This window comes from Sphaeramia orbicularis, chromosome 11, assembly GCF_902148855.1.
Source record: "Sphaeramia orbicularis chromosome 11, fSphaOr1.1, whole genome shotgun sequence".
Lineage (NCBI taxonomy): Eukaryota > Metazoa > Chordata > Actinopteri > Kurtiformes > Apogonidae > Sphaeramia > Sphaeramia orbicularis.
The window spans coordinates 42,717,407-42,738,982 of NC_043967.1; the positions used below are offsets into that span (position 1 = coordinate 42,717,407).

At 35.2% G+C, this 21,576-nt stretch overlaps 1 protein-coding gene across 1 annotated transcript in view; it reads left to right on the forward strand.

Moving 5' to 3' along the window:
- The window catches only part of pleca (plectin a), a 354,738-nt gene that overhangs the window by 272,156 nt on the left and 61,006 nt on the right, over window positions 1–21,576 (forward strand). The window contains 5 exon segments of the mRNA XM_030147347.1: window positions 9,645–9,811; window positions 17,846–17,961; window positions 19,844–19,950; window positions 20,050–20,169; window positions 20,258–20,353. Of these exon segments, the coding sequence (XP_030003207.1) occupies window positions 9,645–9,811; window positions 17,846–17,961; window positions 19,844–19,950; window positions 20,050–20,169; window positions 20,258–20,353 (606 nt within the window).

The following is a 21,576-nucleotide window of genomic DNA, read 5'->3' on the forward strand; positions in this document are numbered from 1 at the left end:
TCTTATACACAACTACCAGCACTTGTGGAATCCTTGAGTGCATGAAGACTAAACAGAAAAAAAACTATTGGTTCATTTTTAAAGGGGCATATCCTCATGTCAGTACGTTTCAAAGGTTTTTGTTTCTGTTCTGTGGTCTGTGCAGCTTTAGAAGTTCGATGTAAAGACGGGGCTCCTGATTCTCTAAACGATCTGAAATTGCCCGTCTCGCGTTTAGCCGAACCCACAGGAGGAACGCATTTGTCCGTTGGCAGATGTTGATGTTGATGATGGGGAAGGGAAGAGTCATGTTTGGACGTCCCTTCAGCAGATGGGGCGGTAGATTCTGGAAAATGAGTGGGAGGACATGAAGATTCTTTGACGCTATAATGGTTATGATGGTTATGTTGGGATGTGGATGTGGATGTGGGATCCTTTTTCTCCTCCTGTGTGACTCAGTGATTCCTATGAGAATAGCTCGCTGATGTGGGCGTGACGGAGCGGTGCCCGAAAAATATGGAAAAAGCACAACTGCAGTAAAAATACAAGAGAGATCATCCTGTTCAAATCCTTTTTTATTCTACTCCGAAAGACTTGAGAACATTTTCTCTACATCTAACCCAGGGGTGTCAAACATGCAGTCAAATGCCAAAGGGTCCAGTTCGGCCCCTGGGATGTTTTTGCCAAGTGCAAAAATTCCAGTCTTGAACTGAATTAAGCAAAAAAAAAAAAAATTAGCTTGAATTAAGGAAAAAATCTTCAATTAAGTTAAAAAAAATCTTCAATTAAGTAAAAAATCTTAAATTAAGCCAAAAAAAAATCTCCAATTTAGCAAAAAATCTTGAATTAAGCCAAAAAAATCTACAATTAAGTAAAAAAAAAAAAAAATCTTCAATTAAGCCCAAAAAAAAATCTTAAATTAAGTTTAAAAAAATCTTAAATTAAACCAAAAAAAAAAAAAAATCTTCAATTAAGTACAAAAAATCTTCAATAAGGCCAAAAAAAAATCTTCAATTAAGTCAAAAAAATCTAAAATCTCAAATTTAGCAAAAAATCTTCAAGCCAAAAAAATCTACAATTAAGTAAAAAAAAAAAAAAAATCTTGAATTAAGCCAAAAAAATCTTCAATTAAATTTAAAAAATCTTGAATTAAGCAAAAAAAAAAAATCTTCAATTAAGTAAAAAAAAAAATCTTCAATTAAGCCAAAAAAAAATCTTCAATTAAGCCCCCCAAAAAATCTCCAATTTAGCAAAAAATCTTGAATTAAGCCAAAAAGACAGAAGAATAAATAAAACCCAAATTAAAGAATAAAACAAAAGAATAGATAAAAAAAAAAAAACATAAAAAGCCATACAATTAAAAACAATAAAAAATAAATAAATAAAATCAAAATGGAATAATAAAATACAAGAATAGATTTAAAGACGTAGATCTGTACAAAAAAGAAAACAGTGCTGTACAGAAGAATAAATAAAACCCAAATAAAAGAATAAAACACAACAATAGATAAAAAAAAACATAAAAAGCCATACAATTAAAAACAACAAAAAATAAATCAAATAAATAGATAAATAAGAACAACAAACCCCTACCAAATAAAAACAATAGAATAAAAATAAGACCTTCAAACATCTCACGTGGTTAAACATGCGTCTGATCTTAAAACTGCACTTTTCGTTGTTGTTTTGAAGATAAAACTAAAAACTCTTCATGTTGCGTGCAGTCATCATCAGCTATTTTCCCTTCTAAACAATTCCCTAATCTCTTCATCTTGCCATATGGTAGTCATCACAATCACAACAATGCTGCAGTTCCTGTGGGCTCCCCAGGTGCCGTTTATATTTTTACGAATCCACAGGTGACTGGTTAAAACTGACACAAAAACACTTTCTGAAGAGGCTGTGAGGGTGGAGGTCCACTTTCCATTCAGGGTCTGAGTCACTTCATGCCCACGTTTACTCTGAGCACCGGGGTTTCCCTTCTGAGAGGAAAATAGCAGAAGGAAGAAATGCCTTCTTTTTTCCCTCCTCCACCCTTTCCTGCTTAAAAAAAAAAAAAAAAAAAGCCTGTAAGTGAAATTATAAGTTCTGCTGTGACTCATCATCAGCACACTCACAAACACTGAAATAGTACACTGGTAAAAAAAAGCCTCACTTGTTCCAGTAACAACCATGAAACTGTACAGATCCCAGAGCGCAAACTTTATATAATGCATTATTTGATTTTTTTTTTTTTCTCTCTCTTTTTTATTTAATCTTTATTTAACCCTTTCATGCACAAATTATGAGAACCTTAATCAAATTTTTTTCCTGTGTGTTTTTATTCCTTTTTAGGCATGAAAAAAACAATGCGATTGAAAATTTTCTTCTGAAAAATAAATAAAAATAAATAAATAAAAAATTATTTGAAAAATTTAAAAAATACATAAAAAAAAAATAAATAAAAAAATAATAATAAAAAAATCTTATGAACCTATTTTTCATGAAGTTGCAAAAATGTCCACATGTTTAATTTGTGACGCACAGAAACATGTATTTACTGATAAATTGTGTGAAAACTATGGGGAGGGCTTGTGATTCTGGGGGTTTATCCTCAGGAGAGATCTACATAATGTTACCAGTTCATGTCAAAAAAGATATGTAGTGTCAAAAAACTTTAATAAAGATATGTGTGTTTAAAAAACAACAACAACAACAAAAAGAACAACAAAATCCATGAATGTACAAGAGAACAGCTGAAGAATAGCTGTCCACTGTAGTGACCACTATGCATGAAAGGGTTAACCAGGAAAAAACTGAAAAAAAGTCAAAACTGAATAAAACTAAACTACAGGGTGTCCCATAAGTCTCCATACATAGGAAAAATAAACGTTTCTTGACATAAACCATTTTTATTTATATAATATGCTCTATATGACTGGCATTTTGTCGGGAACACATTTCAATGCGTGTCCTCGACTGCTGAAGAACTATAAAGAAATACATGTTAGAACCATATGTATTATGTCTCCTATGTATGGAGACTTATGGGACACCCTGTATAATGAAAAATCCCAAACTACTATAACCTTGGATGGAAGCAGACCTAAAATACATTTATAGATAAAAGAATCACTTTTTTTTTGTGCATCAGAAGGATAAAGCAAAGAGAATCGACTTCAAAAAAAAAAAAAAAAAAAAAAAAAGTTTCCTGTGATTGATGTAACTCCTAAAATCTGTGCTTAGTTTTGCAGAGCGGCCCACCCATCATGCAGAAAATGTACCTGTGATTATAGACGACAAAGACTGTAACTGTGGGTGATGGATTACTGTCAAATATGCACATCCAACCAATAACACCGATGGAAATTACTTCAGTGTGCACAAGTTAAACAACACATTTATTACCTCCACCAAGGAGGTTATGTTTTTGCCAGGGTTTGTCTGTCTGTTTGTTTGTCTGTCCGTTAGTGTGCAACATAACTCAAAAAGTTATGGACAGATTTTGATGAAATTTTCAGGGTTTGTTGGAAATGGGATAAGGAAGAAATGATTAACTTTTGGGGGTGATCCGGAAGAAATCCTGGATTCTGGATCACTTTGAAATTTTCGTTAACATTGTGGTAAATGGGGCCAAAATTTTCGTTTCCCAATATCTCGCTTAATTATTGACCAAAACTCATGAAATTTAACTCAGGAATTGACAATGGGGTCCTCTATCACATTTCAAAGGCTGATCCGGATCTGATCCAGAAGGCGGATTTTATTTTAAACTAGAAGCACTCAGAGAGCACAGACCTCCGCCAAGGCTGATCAGTGCCCCCCCCCCGTGGGCCCCCCCCACGCCAAGGAGGTTATGTTTTTCCCAGGGTTTGTTTGTCTGTCTGTCTGTTTGTTTGTCTGTCCGTTAGTGTGCAACATAACTCAAAAAGTTATGGACAGATTTTGATGAAATTTTCTGGTCTGCGCCCCCCCCCCCGTGGGCCCCCCCCACCCCTGATCACCACCAACATTTAATCATTTCTTCCTTATCCCATTTCCAACAAACCCTGAAAATTTCATCAAAATCTGTCCATAACTTTTTGAGTTATGTTGCACACTAACGGACAGACAAACAAACAGACAGACAGACAAACAGACAGACAAACAGACAGACAAACAGACAGACAGACAAACAAACAGACAGACAGACAGACAAACAGACAGACAGACAAACAAACCCTGGCAAAAGCATAACCTCCTTGGCGGAGGTAAAAATAAATGTAGGATTTGTATCACCGATTATGTGGGGAATTTTTGCGCTTGGCGGAGGTCTGCGCTCTCCGAGTGCTTTTCTGGTTGTTAAGTGCATCAGTGCTAATTAAACGTTCAGTCATGGAAAACATTATTAGACCGTCAAAAGTCATCAAAAACAATGGTTATACAATCCAGTCCTAACTCATGTGTGTATCATGTGACTAAAACAGACAGAAAAGAAAACATGGAATGTCTAAAAGCACTGTTTTTGTTCGTACAATGCCATAGATATTGATGTAAGAACTGAAGTGATTTTGGTTATTATCAAGAAAACATGGAAAATGGATAGATATGAGCTCTGAAATTAAACTACTATGAGCTATTTTTGTTGTTTTCATTATATTTGTCCAAACAAATGTACCTTTAGTTGTACCAGGCATTAAAATGAACAAGAAACTGAAGAAAACAAGGGGTGGTCTAATAATTTTTCCACAACTGTATCAGAACATGCGATAATCCTGCTGTTTTACAAATAGAAACACATTCTTTTACAAAAAATAAGTCATCTATTACAATGGTCTACAAGTAAAATGCCTCCGGAATAAAAGTACTGAAACTTTACTAAGTTTTAGTCACTAATAAAAAAAAAAGTTAAGTCAAAAATGTTAGTTGGCTGTACAGTTTTGGGTGAAAATGTGAAATTGTGACAGTTTATTAGAAAATGGGTTTCACTTTTAGTCTCAGAGTTACCAGATCTACTTCAAAACACTGTCTGTACATTACAGTACTTTCACTTTACAGGTTCTTTCTACTGGAACATTTATAAAACTATTGTATAAATGTACATAAATCAGTATAGAGTTGCGAAAAAAATTATTAGACCATCAAAAGTCATCAAAAACAATGGTTATACAATCCAGTCCTAACTCCTGTGTGTATCATGTGACTAAAACAGACAGAAAGAAAACATGGAATGTCTAAAAGCACTGTTTTTGTCAGGACAATGCCATAGATACTGATGTAAGAACTGAAGTGATTTTAAATATTATCAAGAAAACATGTAAAATGACTAGATATCAGCTCTGAAATTAAACTACTATGAGCTATTTTTGTTGTTTTCATTATATTTGTCCAAACAAATGTACCTTTACTAAAATGAGTTCCACAGCCTTGACTGTGGAATTTTTTGCACTTTGCAAATTCATCCCAGGGGCCGGATTGGAACCTTTGGCGGGGCCGCATTTGGCCACCGGACCGCATGTTTGAGACCCCTGTTTTAGTTGTACCAGGCATTAAAATGAACAAGAAACTGAAGAAAAGGAGTGGTCTAATCATTTTTTCTGTGACTGTAGAGTTTACTGTATTTTCTCTCTTCTTTCATGAGTTCAGTATATTTATATATAATATTGGGATGGAGGTTTTTGTGACTCACCGTTTCGTCTTGCAGCTCTTTATAAAAAGAGGAATTTGCCTGTGGAGGTTCTGTCCAACATTCATGAGCAGCTGCCAAAGCATTTAATGAAAATTAGACTTTGGACGTTTTACCATTGTGAGAATACTGAGACGAAGAGGGTTTTTTTTTTCTATGTTGCGTTCATTTAATCACAAAAAAGCGCTTGTGTTTCTCTCCAAAACAGTGAGTTTAATGGATTTCATGTGCCCTTTAAGTAAAAGTGATGGTTGTTATTTGAGGTTTGAAATGTGACTCATCTCAATCTGGAAGAAATCAGCCAGTAGACTGGAAAAAGTTTTTCTATCCTTCCACTAACGCGTCAGAAGATTTTAACATTTTAGGGAAGTCATGTGCTTTCTACATCTTCGTCAATGAAAATATTTAATAATTAAATGAATGTTAAGTTAATGGCTTCTCGGAAATGTTTACTTCATTAATAGGTTGGTTTCTCAATGATACAGATCTATATATCTGCATATTTTATATAACTTTATTTTTTAGTGACGTATGAGCAAATAAGGAAAGAAACTGGAAAAATCAGAATACTGTTTTATCTCTTTGTAGATTATTGCTGTGAATTTGCCTCAATATTCCAAAGTTTTTGTAATGAGGTTCTGTTCCACACTGTTTCTGAATATATGTTCCCTGGTTTTCTATGATCCCTGATGTTCATGGGTCAGTTTAACCCTTTCATGCATACTGGTCACTACAGTGGACAGCTGTTCTCTTGTATATTCATGGATTTTGTTGTTTTAGTTCCATATCAGGCAACACAGTGGACACTTATGCATCATCCCATACACTGCAATTCATACCATTTCTGTAATTTTGCTGTTCTTGATAAAACTGATCTGCACTAACATGTTTGAGTGTAAATCAATAGCTTGGTATATTTATTAGACTATAATTAACAGTTTTGTTTTGTTTAGTTTAGTTTTTTGCATATTATCTCCATGAAGTTAGTAATGACTTAGTATTATAGTATGTTAAAATGTGAGAAAACATCACATTAGCTGCATTAAAAATGTTTTTTTTTTTTGTTTTTTGTTTTTTTTTTCATAGTTTTCACACAGTATGTCAGTAAATATGTTTCTTTGCTTCAAAAATTAAATGCATGGTGTCCAGCTGGACATTTGTGCAACTCCATGAACAATAGGTTATTTTTATTTTTTTTTTTCAATTGCATTTTTTTTTAATGCTTAGAAGAATAAAAATACTCAGGAAAAAAATCTTGATTAAGGCTCTTATAATTAATGCATGAAAGGGTTAAATGCCCTGTGTTATTAATTTCATTCACTCTACTGATTTTTGGCTCATTTTTGTTTTCTTTTTTTATCATTGTCTGATCAATAGCAGCATCAGTAAAATAATCTACTTACCCGAGGTTGTAAAATTGAATTACTATCATGACAATTATGCCAAATATCAGTAATGTACATTGTAGGTATTGTAGGTGCTTTATTCAAATGAACAATCTCCATTTAATTTAGCATCTGCGTCATAGCAACGACACAAATAACTGATTTTTTTTTTTTTTCTGTAATTATAAATAAATGTATAGAATCTACTCACAACTGGATGGAAAATAAAACATACAGTAAGTCTACACAGATAAATAACAGCATAAAAACAGCAAAACATTAAATTTGCGACTAAAAATATAAATTAGCATAAAACCTACATCATACTCAACTAACTAGTAAATGATCGAGCAGATGAATGTATAAATTTGTGTGTACTTTTCTTGGCTAGAATAGAATAGAATAGAATAGAATAGAATAGAATAGAATAGAATAGGCTTTATTGTCATTACACCAATTGTGCAACAAAATTGCAGGTGGTCTCTACCAGTGACAGTGGACTTATATCTAAATAACAACACAAAATATACAGACATGTATCAAAAAATATAAAATAGTGTGCACTTGAAAATATGTGCAAATTACAGATATACTGTACGAAAAGGGTAAAATTAAAAAAAAACAAAAAAAACCTGTAGAATAGAATAGAAATGTAATGTAAAATGTGCAAATGTATCTGGGTAAACAATGGAAAAAAAAGTTGGAGCCAAAACACATTTTTGTTTTGACCTTAATTTAATGACTGTTTAGTGGGCGTGGCTGTGATGATGACCACACGTGCCGTTCATCATGGGTGTTGGTATGGGTGTTGTGAGGTTACAAATACCAGCCGTGGGATGTGGGCGGTGTATGTGTGAGGACAGCCCCAAACTATTTTGTGGTCGTGAACCACAGCGTGAATTCAGTTGGTCAGCGTTTTCAGACTTTTTTATGTTAAGTAGTCTATTTTGTTTATTTATAGAGAGTATTTTGAACAATGATTGTGACCTGTTTTGAACAGTTGGACTTGATATTTGTCAATAAATGGACTGGCATATCCAAAGACAAAGAAAACCATCCAGACATTCATTCATGCACGTGTCAAAAATACATCAGGTTGAACCCTTCTAATCCACAGTAGTGGCTGAAGGTAAAGCCACTACAGAGACATTATACAGGGTGTATCCAAAAAAGAAACTGTACAGTTTGAAAAATTACCCCCAGTTCCACATTTAATAATTTTTGAAATTTTCTTTTATGGACATTGGTAGGGATGAGAATTATTAAGAATTTAAGGATTCCCATCCCATTATCAATATTGCCTATTGATCCGATTCCTTATCAATTCTCTTATCGATTTTCATTGGGTGAGGGAATAAAAGAGTACAAACAGGTGTGTTTGCATTAACTGTCTTTTATATTTCCATCTGTACAGAAAATATAACATATACAGTATGTACAAATAATAATAAGAGATGACGCTGGGCCCGTCTTGGGGGAGGCTACAGTGAAAGTGGAACTAAAGACGCTTTACTAATTCCTCTATTGCCTCGTTTCTACTACATGGAACCGGTTTGACTCAGCTCGGCTTGTCTCCCGTTGTTGTGCACCTCATTTCCTTTCCCTTCTTACCTTCGGAAACTTGTATTTGAGGAGTTACGACGTTTGTTGCCCACACTGGAACCGGCCCGGCGTTCACTCTGCCGCTACATTCACAAGCGTCCCTAAGTAGCGTATCAAATACGTGACATTCCTTGAAATGATTCACATGCTGTGGACAAATGTTTGAGGATATTGGAGGGATTCCACCCTTTTGAAGACATGGAAACTTTGACAGTGTTACAAGTGGACCTGGTGTCGTCTTTTTAGACCGTTTCTGCCTCAACGCCATGTTGGCCACGTTCTGACCAAAATAATGCAGCATACGTGTGATGTTATCGCGCATGCACAACAAAGGCGGAATTGATAAGCAGAATCATTAAGCAGGCAGGCAAACGATTCTAAGGAATTGAGCTACTGGGAACCGGTTCTCAAAAAGAACCGGTTCTCGATTCCCATCCCTAGACGTCGGTAGGTAGGGGATTGGTGGATTCAACTTGTTTGCCAAGTTAGGGTTTGGGTTAACCCAACTTGTCCTGTCCTCAGTGACATTTTCAGGTCTAAACAAGTTGAATTAACTTTGAAAAGCAGGAACAGCTGCCATGGGTAAAGAAATGAAACTGACCTGTTGGCCAAAGTGTTAATGCTGTAACCTGCAATTTAGTGGAAAACCAGATGGATGCCCGTTGTCCCCTCCCATGACCTTTGATTGGATTTAAATCCCATTGCTACTTCGCACAAACCAGTTTTAACTTGGATTGCGCAGTTTGCCCCTGCTCACTCATGCATGAAAACCTGGGTCTGTAAATTTGGACAAATATCCACCAATCCCCTACCTACCGATGTCCAGAAAAGAAAATTCCAAAAATTATCAAATGCGGAACTGGGGTTAATTTTTCAAAATGTATAATTTTTTTTTTAATTTTTTTATAGACCCTGTAGTGGTGGACGGTTATATGAGACAGAAGACAAAACTAATGTCTGTAAATTCAGTTAAAAACACACATCTTCCGCTTCATCTGAACTCCATTCTGACCCGCTGCACCGTTTCTGTCCAGATCTCCGACATTCAGGTGAACGGCCAGTCGGACGACATGACGGCCAAGGAGAAGCTGCTGCTGTGGTCTCAGCGGATGGTGGAGGGATACCAAGGCCTGCGCTGCGACAACTTCACCACCAACTGGAGGGACGGCAGGCTCTTCAACGCCATCATCCACAAACACAGGTGAGCTCCAACTCCATCAGGTCTGAACACAGATCTGAAAGTTCCTCCAGGTGATGATCCTACGTACGATACGGATCAAAAGTCCAACCTGAGAACGGTTCTTATGTAAGGCTGTCACACTGCTGCATTTTTTTGAACCATTGAGAAAAATTTACTGTCTCCAAAAACTTGTCTGAACTCGGGGGTTTGTGTCACCGCCGGGCATGACTCGTACAGGTCTGCTCTATGACCTTTTGCATTTTTCCTGTTTTTTTTTTTTTTTTTTTTTGTCTATTATTTATAGTAGGTGGTCACGTAGCCGAATGCTGAAGCGTACGTGAGCTTTATGGCAGCACGCACGACTTCTGAAGGCGAACTCTTTTATTAGGCATCATAAATCAAACCTCTGAACCGACGTCAGCTCTGACCCTCATTCATCACATTTACAGTGTTGCTTTTAAACATCAATCTTTTAAAGAGGTTGTTTAAGCAGCTGTGACGAGCTTTAATTCATGTAAGTGCGGTGATGTACCGGTGGAAATTATCACTGTAAGAAAAAGCATTAAGTATTTGTAGATACTTCTTCAAATCTGCTGTTTCTGTCAGTAGATTTATTGAAATGTATTTGCACCATCTCCTCCAAAAGCACACGAAACAATTTAAAAGCAGTAAATATAAGTATGGATGGGAGTCGTACACAAGGTTGCCAGGTCCAAGAAAAAAATCCAGTCCAATGACGTCTGAAAAACCACCAAAAAGTCTTTACAACCAGATTTTGTGGAAGCCTGAACTGTAACTTTACCTTATTCTCATTGTTTTTGCATTTATTATAGTTTTTAACCTCATCTGATCCCTTTTCCCTGATTTTATTTATTTTGTTACTTTGTCCACGTTTTCTCTCCCAATATGTATATAATTTGTGAAATTTATAAAATATGTGCATGGCAGTGGGTCCAAAACTGCTCTTGATATTATAAATGTTCTGCTCTGAAATATAAATTGCTATTCCAAAATAAAATAAATAAATAAATAAATAAAATAAAAAGTATGAAAAGTAGGCCGATTCTTTTACGATCTCCAATCAAATCAGACATTTATTTCTAAAATCAATTCATTAAATGTTGTCACGGTGCATTAAACAACATGTAAACAAGAAATATCTGGTCCTTACCTACAGTATTTCTTCTTACTACTGTTTCTTCTTCTACTGTGCAGAGAAGGGCTACAGTGGATGCTGTTTTTTTTCCCAGATAAACACCCAAATGTGTCAAAATGTTAACATTTTTGCAACTGTGGTACATTTCCAAATCACCCCTCAAAAAATGCAACCTGCGGCATATGTTTTGTTTTTTTTTTTCTTGCAGTAGCATTTTTAAAATAGTCCTACTGGGTGGGAAAACCACAGACCTGAAAACACTGGTTATGCAATAAGTCATAATGGGTTCTGTGGTACTATGATACTTGATCTATTACACTGGGTTACAAAAAAATGTTTTTTGCAAGTTGTCTAGGTTTTTTCAACTGAATTAGGACCATTTTGCACCGCTAAATCCAAAAATGACATCTGTTTTTCTCAATCAGGTCAGGTTTTTTTAATAATTTGATTTTGAAAAATTTGATCTTCTCACAAAATTGATTACATTTTTGTGACTTTATCAGTTGGTTTTTTTATATAGTTCTCACCCAAAATAGGTTTTAAGAGAAAAAAAAACATTCTCTAACAGGATTCCTGTTAGGTACAATGGTTTATGTTTATGCATTTGGCAGACGCTTTTTTCCAAAGCGACTTACAGGGGAAAACCAATCAAATCACTCAATCAATCAAATTTTATTTATATAGCGCCAGATCACAAAAAAGTTATCTCATGACACTTTATATATAGAGCTGGTCAAAACCAGACTCTAAGCCAATTTACAGAAACCCAACAGAATCCTCCAGGAGCAAACACTGGTGACTGGTGACAGTGGAAGGAAAAACTTCCCTTTAACAGCAGAAACCTGGAGCAGACCCAGACTCCTGGAGGATGGACGACTGACAGGACCAGTTGGGGTTAAAGAGAGAGAGTAAAGAAAGAGAAAAAGAGAGAGTGATAGAGAAAGAGACTGGGGGAGAGGGGGAGAAGGGGGGAGTAGGGGGAGACACATGGAGGCAGTTGAGGATAAGTGAGTGGTGATGATGAGGGCATGGAAGTGGCAGGACCACCGCAGCAGGTCCAGAGATAATCCTGGAAGAATCTGTGGTTATCCTGGGAAAAACCTTATTAGAATATTTAAAAGGGAATGTTTGAAAGTGCTAGGACAGGAGGTGCTCTCGGAAGAGCTGGGTCTTCAGGAGCTTCTTGAAGATAGGCAGGGATGCCTCTGTTCTTGTAGCACTTGGTAGAGCGTTCCACCAACGTGGAACGACCCATGAAAAGAGCCTGGATTGGTGACAATGGTGTATTCACCGCAGATGTAGCAGAATACGTCAGGCTTATTTTTGCAAGATCTTCTAGTCGAAGCCATTTCATTCACCTGTAATATTAAAAAAAACATTAATCATAAATTGGCAAAAGTAAAATCTTCAGAACTCGTTTATTGCAAGAAATATGAAAGAATTTTGTATCATATGATGTGAAAATGCCCATAAATGTAAGCAAAAATGTTAAAAAGCCAATATGTAGCGTAGTTCAGAAAGTTGACCTGATTGAGCAAAATGAATGTGATTTTTGGATTCAGCACACCAAAATGATCCTAAATCAGCTCAAAAAATTTAAACAATAAATTTGTTGTTGACAAGTATTATAAATTAATCTACAATACATCACTTAGTCTGGAAAGCTGTAGAAGATTAAAATTTCCTCCAAAAGGCAAAAATAATTTCAGATTTATTCACTGCATTGTGGTGTCACTTTCACAGAATTGGAAAACTGAGATGAAATGATGAAAAAGAAGTCTTAATGTCTCTGATTTACCAAGAAAATCCATGTAGTTTGATGAATACTAGTGTAGACACTGGTTTTGATATAATAGCCTTTGAATTTATGCTGAGCTGTTATAAACATCTACATAATCAGTAAATTAAGAAAAATACATATTTGTTACTGGAAAAAAAATCAAAATACGGAGGAGAATATTGTAATAAATGATGATAAATCACTTTGAAAAGGTTAAACAGAGAGAAAAATCCATCTGGAAACTGCCACAAAAATAACACTGGGTCTTTATGGGTTAAGAAAATGCAAAACCAAAAAGAACAGTTTGGAGTTTTGGTATAAACTGTGTTTGACTGATTCAGCTGAAACTGCTGAATCCTTTAAGTGCATAGATATTTAAACAAGCTCAAGGCACATGTAGATTTCCATCTTGTAACTAAATAGATCTTTTGGGATTGTAATATGACAGCATGTTTGAGAGTTAGAGCCAGAGCAGGAAGTGCTTTGGACACAAACAGGAGGATTTCCAGTTGTATTCTGTAAACAGACCAAAGGGGACGTGGTCTGGGTTTTTGTCCTGAGAACTGTGAGTGGTTGAGTTCTGGACACAACAAACTACAAACCAACGCCTTTAAAGCCTTCGGGAGCGAGCGTTTCACACTCCAAACACATCATTTGGGTGGAGTGCCAATTGAAGTCTGTGTTTGCACAGACAAACAAGCCCTGCAGGATCACACACACACACATACACACATATACACACACACATATACACACCACACAACACAGTAATAGCATGTAAAACCAGAGTTGGCATCATTCGACATGAGAAGAGAGAGAGGGTTTTCTTTGACGGTGTGGGTGTATCACACAAATTCTAGCCCTGGAGGTACACACTCTGGAGGCTCGGCAGGTCGAAGCAAAACACTGGTACGCGAACGTCTCTGCCATAGATTCTTTCTCGGTGGAGTTAGAGTCGGATGTGCAGAGGAGGAGAACGGAGTGAAGCCTCAGAGATGATTGAAGAAGACCATTTGGACACATGTGGACTTGGGACCGAATGAAGCTCGCACGTTAAGCTTTTTTTTTCCAAACATTTTGCAGCTTTTTGCAAAATAAAAGCCAAACCCCAGACTTTTACCCATTCGGATAACTTCAGCGCCACGTCCTCAACGTTCCTAAAATGCTGAGTTTAAAGAAGAAGATCTCCAAGAGGCGTCTGAACAGCGCGTCCAGCAGCACGGCGGGCTCCGTCAGCGACCTGGAGGACCGGGTGGTGATGCTATGCGACGATATCCCCGCCGAGAGGTCCTTCGACTCGGGCCGGGGCTCCACCTGCACCAGGGCTCGGTCCAGTCGAGGCTCCCAGAGCGAAGAGCACGAAGGGAGGTCGCCGCCTCAGATGGTCCACCTGAGCAGAGACAGATCCTCCTACAGACAGGCCTGCTACGTAGACAGAGACCCACCCAAAGGATACTACATTCAGAGAGTGGTGCAAGTGTAGGAATATGTTCAGTCATATTTCTTCTTCTGTTCTCTCAGATTATTATGTATGCAGAGTAGGGGTGTAACGATAAACCGCGGTAAAATTGCAGACGGTTCGTATTACCATTGAAATTCTAATTATCATGATAACCGTGTTTGATTAACACTTTTCCAGAGAAAACACCTATATAAAGATGTGTTTTTATGTCAGATATTTGAGTATAGTTTTAATTTATTACAATTTTAATTTTCTATACCTAATATTTGGAACCAATATTCAGTTTTTAAGTCTTTGAAAAGGTTCGTTAAGCATCTTTGTGTTATTTATGCAATAAAGTATATACATTTTTTTAAGACATTCCAAGTTGTTAATATTTGTTCAGGTTATTTGCATTTTATTGTGAAAGAGTAGTTTGTAAATATAAACAGTTTCATGAAAATGTACTTTTTATTTTTACACTAAAGCAAAGAGAAAAATTAGATTTTTCATTATTTATAGGTTATTATGATAGTATTTTACTGGTCCGACTGGTATGTGGCCCCTGAACTAAAAGGATTTTGACGCCTTTGACTGTTAATATCTTCAGTGTAGGGCTGCACGATTTTGGCCAAAAAAAAAAAATCCTGATTTTTTTCCTCTAAAAACTCAATTTTAAATTTTGATAATTTTTTTTTTTTTTTTTTTATTTATTACAATTTTAATTTTACATACCTAATATTTGGAACCAATATTCACTTTTAAAGTCTTTGAAAAGGTTCGTTAAGCATCTTTATGTTATTTATGCAATAAATTATACACATTTTTCAAATTGGATTTTATATTTTTTTGTGTGTTTTTTGTCCTTTTGTGTTGATATAGTAGGTTAAAGTGAAAAAATAATAGACAGATGATATAAATGAAGTTGTGCTGAAAAAAAAGATACCAAACATCGGTATAGTAAACATTTGTTTATATAGTATATAAAGGCAAAATCAAAAGGACTGAAAAATGGACAAAATAGGCTCAGACCACTAAGGGTTAATATGTGAATGTTTCTGCAACAGAAGGTACACTGTGCCAATTATTTTTTTAATTTTTAATTTATTTATTTATGTATTTATTTATTCAAAATACAACTGGGTTAAATTATTTCAGTGTGTCTATCGGTACTTTTTGAACATTTTGAGCATAATTTCAATAATACCGCGATAATAATGATAACCGTGATAATTTTGTTCACATGAACCGTGATATGAAATGTTCATATCGTTACATCCCTAATGCAGAGATGTTTCCTTAATCCTCTACCAGATGCTCGGTGCTTGTGCCTACATGTTAACAGACCACATTGTTGGCACTCAAAGGGAATGCATCTGTCCTCTTTAGGAATAAAATGATCAGGGCTTAATATGAAGTTCTCAGGTAATGAGGATGCTTGTTTTTGCATGCCCCTTTAGTGTCAAGAGAGGCATGATCACAGCGCCTCCAGCAACACAAAGTATAAAATATGTAGCATACGTTTTTTCAACTGTCAGTCATCGGTGTGGAATGATGCCTAGTGGGTAAAAAAAGCAAGGACTAAGGTCAAATAATGATTTATGACTATATATTACAGGGATGTCAAACTCATTTTAGTTCAGCGGCCAAATCCTCCCAATATGATCTGAAGTGAGCCGGACCAGTAAATTAATAACATAATAATGTATAAAATAATACCAACTCTAAACATTTCAATGTGTTTTATTGTGAAAAAAGTAAAATTACATTATGGAAACGTTTGCATCTATAAACTGTCCTTTTAAAAATGTGAATAACATGAACAACCATGAAAAAACTCAAGTTTATTAAGAAAAATCAATGCAATTTATTTATTTATTTTTTGTTTCATATTTTTCTTGATGTGTATACAAGAAAATGAAAGGTATCTGCCAATACTATGGTACACTCATGTCAACATTAACTAGGTTTGTAAACACCATTACTTTCAGATTTGCTTTTTTTTTTTTTTGGAACAAATAACAATGAAACCTGATAAACAATACAATGAAAAGAATACTAAGACATAATCTGAATAAAATAATTAAACTGGTGACATAAACATAAGAAAATAAATAAGTAAGTAATAAAGGAGAAAGAAAAAAAATAAAAAGGGAGGGGGAAGGGAATTACATTGTCTCAAAAAAATCCATAAACCGTTGCCACTTATTGTAGAATTTGTTCCAGTTTCCTCGTTTTGAATATCTAATTTTCTCTACTTTTAAAAAGGACATTACCTCATTAATCCATTGTGTGCTGGAAGGGGCTATTGTAGATTTCCAATTAAGGAGGAGGTAGCATTTAGCAATCAGGGAGGTAAAAGCTATTACTTCTAAAATAAGTGCAATTTTAACTCTATTCTGCCTCTGCTCATCATTTGTAAATGTGCATTACAACTTACAGATCACAATGGATCTGCAAATTTACAAAATATTTTAGTAACTGGTAGAAAATCAGTAAAATTGCACTTATTTCTCTTAGCACATTTCTAGTTTTTCTTATTTTTTATGAAAGGCTAGATTGTAAATTTAGACATTTTCATGTAATTTCACTTTTTTACACTAAAACAGAGGAAAAATGTGGAATTGTCATTGTTTGTAGGTTTTTATGGTAGTATTTTACTAATGTGACCCACTTGAGACGAGGGATGTAACGATACGAAAATTTCCAATCACGGTTATTGTGACCAACATTATCATGGTTATCATTATTATCGCAGTATTGTTGAAATTGTGCTCAAAATGTTCAAAAAGTACTAATACACACTGAAATAATTTAACCAAGTTGTATTTAAAAAATAAAATAAAATAAAATAAAATAGTAGGCACAAAGTACTTTCTGTTGCAGAAACATTCAAATATTAACCCTTAGTGGTCTGAGCCTATTTTGTCTGTTTTTCACTCCTTTTGATTTTGCCTTTATATACTATATAAACAAATGTTTACTATACCCATGTTTGGGATCTTTTTTTTTTTTTTTCAGCACAACTTCATCTATGTCATCTGCCTTTTTTTTTTCACTTTAACCAACTATAAAAACCTAAAAGGCCAGAAAACACACAAAAAAAAAAAATCCAATTTGAAAAATGTATCTAATTTATTGCATAAATAACACACAGATGCTTAATGAACCTTTTCAAAGACTTTAAAAGTGAATATTGGTTCCAAATATTAGGTATAGAAAATTAAAATTGTAATAAATAAAAACTATACTCAAATATTTGACATAAAAATACATCTTTATATAGGTGTTTTCTCTGGAAAAGTGCAGTAATCAAACACGGTTATCATGATAATTAGAATTTAAACGGTAATATGAACCATCTGCAATTTTACCGCGGTTTATCGTTATACCGGTAATCATTACATCCCTACTTGAGACTAAAGTAGGGCTGTTTATGGCCCCTAAAGTAAAACGACTGACTGTTAATATCTTCACTGTAATTTTTGCATTTCACAAATTCATCCTGTGGGCTGGATTGGACCCTTTGGTGGGCCGGATTTGGCCCCCGGGCCGCATGTTTGACACCTGTGATATATTATATCACTGACATGTTTAACTGTCTTGAATGATTTAAAAATATTTGACAGTGACCCACTTTGAGGTTTTTTTTTTTTTGTCTGGTTACTTTTTCCGCAGGCCCACTCTGATTGACATGAATAAGGTGTACCGGCAGACCAACCAGGAGAACCTGGAGCAGGCCTTCAGCGTGGCAGAGCGGGAGCTGGGTGTCACCAGACTGCTGGACCCTGAGGGTGAGCGCATCAAAAGCATACACACCTGGATCATTTACACCTGCAGGTTCTGGTGCATCTGCGTAAAATTTGGGTTAACGTCAGAGTTTGAATTAAGTGCAAATGGATTCAGAATCTGGAATGAAAAGATGCAGATTAACTCTGCTGGAGTGAACAGTGAAAGGGTTGACTGACTTTATTTATTTAGTCAGAACAACAGAAATCCAAAGATAACACATTAAAGGGAATGCACTTCAGCAAGACGCAAAGATATTAACAAAGAAAACGTCAAGATGCATCAGAATTCAACAGAAAACCTGCAAAATAAAACAAACACAGTATTACAGTTCAACCAGGGTTCCTGCAGGTTTCTACTAAGAACAGAATTTGACCCATAAAGACCCTTTGTGATAGGTCCAAAAGGATTTTTTTCTCTTAACTGATTCATCACCATTTATTCTAATATTACACTGCAAAAATCTAAATCTTACCAAGTGTATTTTTCTCATTTCTAGTCTAAATGTCTCATCACACTTAAAATCAGACATAATCACCTAGAGAGTAACTTTTCAGTGAGATATAAGAACTTATTTTTAGACAATAGATCATGAAAATCTTATTTCAAGAAATCTTACCAAGATGATTTTTACTTGTTCCATTGGCAGATTTTTTTGCTTGAATTAAGCAAAAAAAATCTTGAATTAAGCAAAAAAAATATCTTGAATTAAGAAAAAAAAAAAATCTTGAATTAAGCAAAAAAAAAAAAAATCTGCCAATGGAACACGTGAAAATTATCTTGGTAAGATTTCTTGAAATAAGATTTTCCAGATCTATTGTCTAAAAATCAGTTCTTATAGCTCACTGAAAAGTTTCTCTTTAGGTGATTATGTCTTATTTTAAGTGTGATGAGATATTTTGAGTAGAAATGAGAAAAATACACTTGGTAAGATTTAGATTTTTGCAGTGTATGAACTATGTTTAGCATTTTTAAGTATAAACGGGTATTTTCTAGGGATGTCCTGGCATAAAAATGATATTGGCATAAAAATGTAATATCGGTGAATATCGTTATCGTGTTTTTGCCTATCATTAAAACCGATAAAATAATGCCTTGATTTCACCGTCATTTACTGACGCGTAAATGAAGCATCGTTTGTAGCTGAAAGAAATGTGCAGTTTTCAGAATTGTACAGTTGAGTTGCCACACTGTAACAGACTCATGGAGGGAGGGAGAGAAAATAAATAAATATGGCATTTTTTCCACAACTTAAGTTGAAGTACGTATTCTTTGCACAGACAGTGTTTACATTTTGAAAGCCTTGTTGCATTTGAGAATGCATCCAATGGGGCATCACAATAAAATTAGGCATGATGTGTTAATTCCATGACAGGAGATATGCGATGTTACCTAAAATTAGTTTCATATCCCACATATATCGGCAGCGGTATCGGTAGATATCGGAATCGGAAATTAAGCGTTGGACAATATCGGCATATCGGTTTTTGGCAAAAAAGCCAATATCGGACATCCCTAGTATTTTCCTGTTTTTATTAACTAAGGTACAGTTTCGTGCAATTTTTTAGGGTAAATATAAAAGAAGAATTTTAGAATATACTTTATTGTCATTGTACTCATGTTACAATGAAATTATGCAGCCCCCCCCCCCAGCGCAATCCAGCATAAACAAGATAAAAACACAATAGTATATAAATAAGACTTATCGGAGTATAATTTAGTTTTCAGAATGTGTCTGAAAACTAAATTATTCCAACTTTATGGGTAACAGTGTACATCACCACTAAAAAAATTAAGAAAAAAGCATCACAATCACATCAAACTCACATCTACACATCAGAGAAGTGTTGCTTAGGCTTTATTTTCTGACCTTTGTTGTGTTTTCAGATGTGGATGTCCCCCACCCTGATGAGAAGTCCATCATCACATACGTCTCCTCTTTGTACGACGTCATGCCCAGGGTACCCGACGTTCAGGACGGCGTTAAGGCCAACGTAAGCCCCTCCCTCATCATCTGTAAAACTAGTTTTATAGAAGTAGCTCTGCAGAGTTTATCTACAGACCTCCCGCCTCTGTTTCCTCCTGTTCTTCAGGAGCTGGAGCTGCGTTGGCAGGAGTACTACGAGCTGGTCACCATGCTCCTGCAGTGGATCAGACACCACATCCTGGTCTTTGAGGAGAGGAAGTTCCCCACCAGCTACGAGGAGATTGAGGTGAGCGGCTCTGACCTTTACCAACTGTATATAAGTTAGAATAATATGAACAACACTGACGAACGTGGTGTAAATTTGTGTTATGCAGGTTCTTTGGAGACAGTTTCTGAAGTTCAAGGAGACGGAGCTCCCTGCGAAAGAGGCCGACAAGAACCGCTCCAAACACATCTTCAAGTCTTTTGAGGTCAGTACCAGACCAGTACCAGGGCTATTATAGTTAACAGGAACCAAAACAAGCACTGAAAAAGCACTAGTAACTGACATAGAAATACAGATTATAGAAGCGATATGAGGACTGTATGGGACCTTAAGTAAATAATGAACCACTTGTACTAAAAAATGTATGTTTAACCCTTTCATGCATAGTGGTCACTACAGTGGACAGTTACTTTACAGCTTTACTCTTGTATATTCATGGGTTTTGTTGTTTTAGTTCCATATCAACCAACACAGTGGACACTTATGCATCATCTCATAAACTGCAATTCATACCATTATTGTAACTTTGCTGTTCTTGGTTGGTTCTTGAGTGGAAATCAATTGTTAATATTTATTTTTTGCATATTATCTCCATGAAGAGAGTAATAACTAGTATTAGAATATGTTAAAATGTGAGAAAACATCAGATTTGCTGCATTAAACATGGTTTCATTTCACTGTTTTCAAATCACTTTATGATATTGGGTTTTAAAATACATGTTTCTTTGCTTCAAGAATAAAATTCATGGTGTAGCTGAGGGGGCATTTTTGTAACTCCATGAAAAACAGGTTGATTTAAAAAAAAAAAATCAATCACATTGGTTTTTTTTTTCATGCCTAATGAGGGATAAAGACACTCAGGAAAAAAAAATCTTGATTAAGGTTCTAATAATTCATGCATGAAAGGGTTAAAGCAAGGGAGTAGGTTTGATTCTGACATTGGTGGGGACACAAAAGTGCTCCAAGACAGCACTCCTGAAAGTTGATGTTTTTTTAAAATTTGCAATCATAATTTCAAGTTGTGTAGAGCTGATCAAACAAGCAAATAATTATCAGGAAAAAAAAAAAAATCAGTAATTGACATGTTTATAATGCATATCTGAATACAGTAACTGAGTACAGTTATTGCCTAAGGAAAAAAAGGCTTTTACTTTCAATTAATACATGTAATTTATTCGCCACAAACATGGGTGTATAAAATCACATCTAGAATCTGAGGTTTTATTGTGTTTCCCCACAAATAAACAGTTGTACTAAAAAATGTATGTTTAAAGCAAGGGAGTAGGTTTGATTCTGACATTGGTGGGGACACAAAAGTGCTCTCTTCCACACAAAAACATGAAATTAAGTAAGTAAAAAATAACTTTTAAAAAGTGTATTTCTTTGGCATTAAATATTGTCTAGTATTCAATATCTGTATTGTTTATT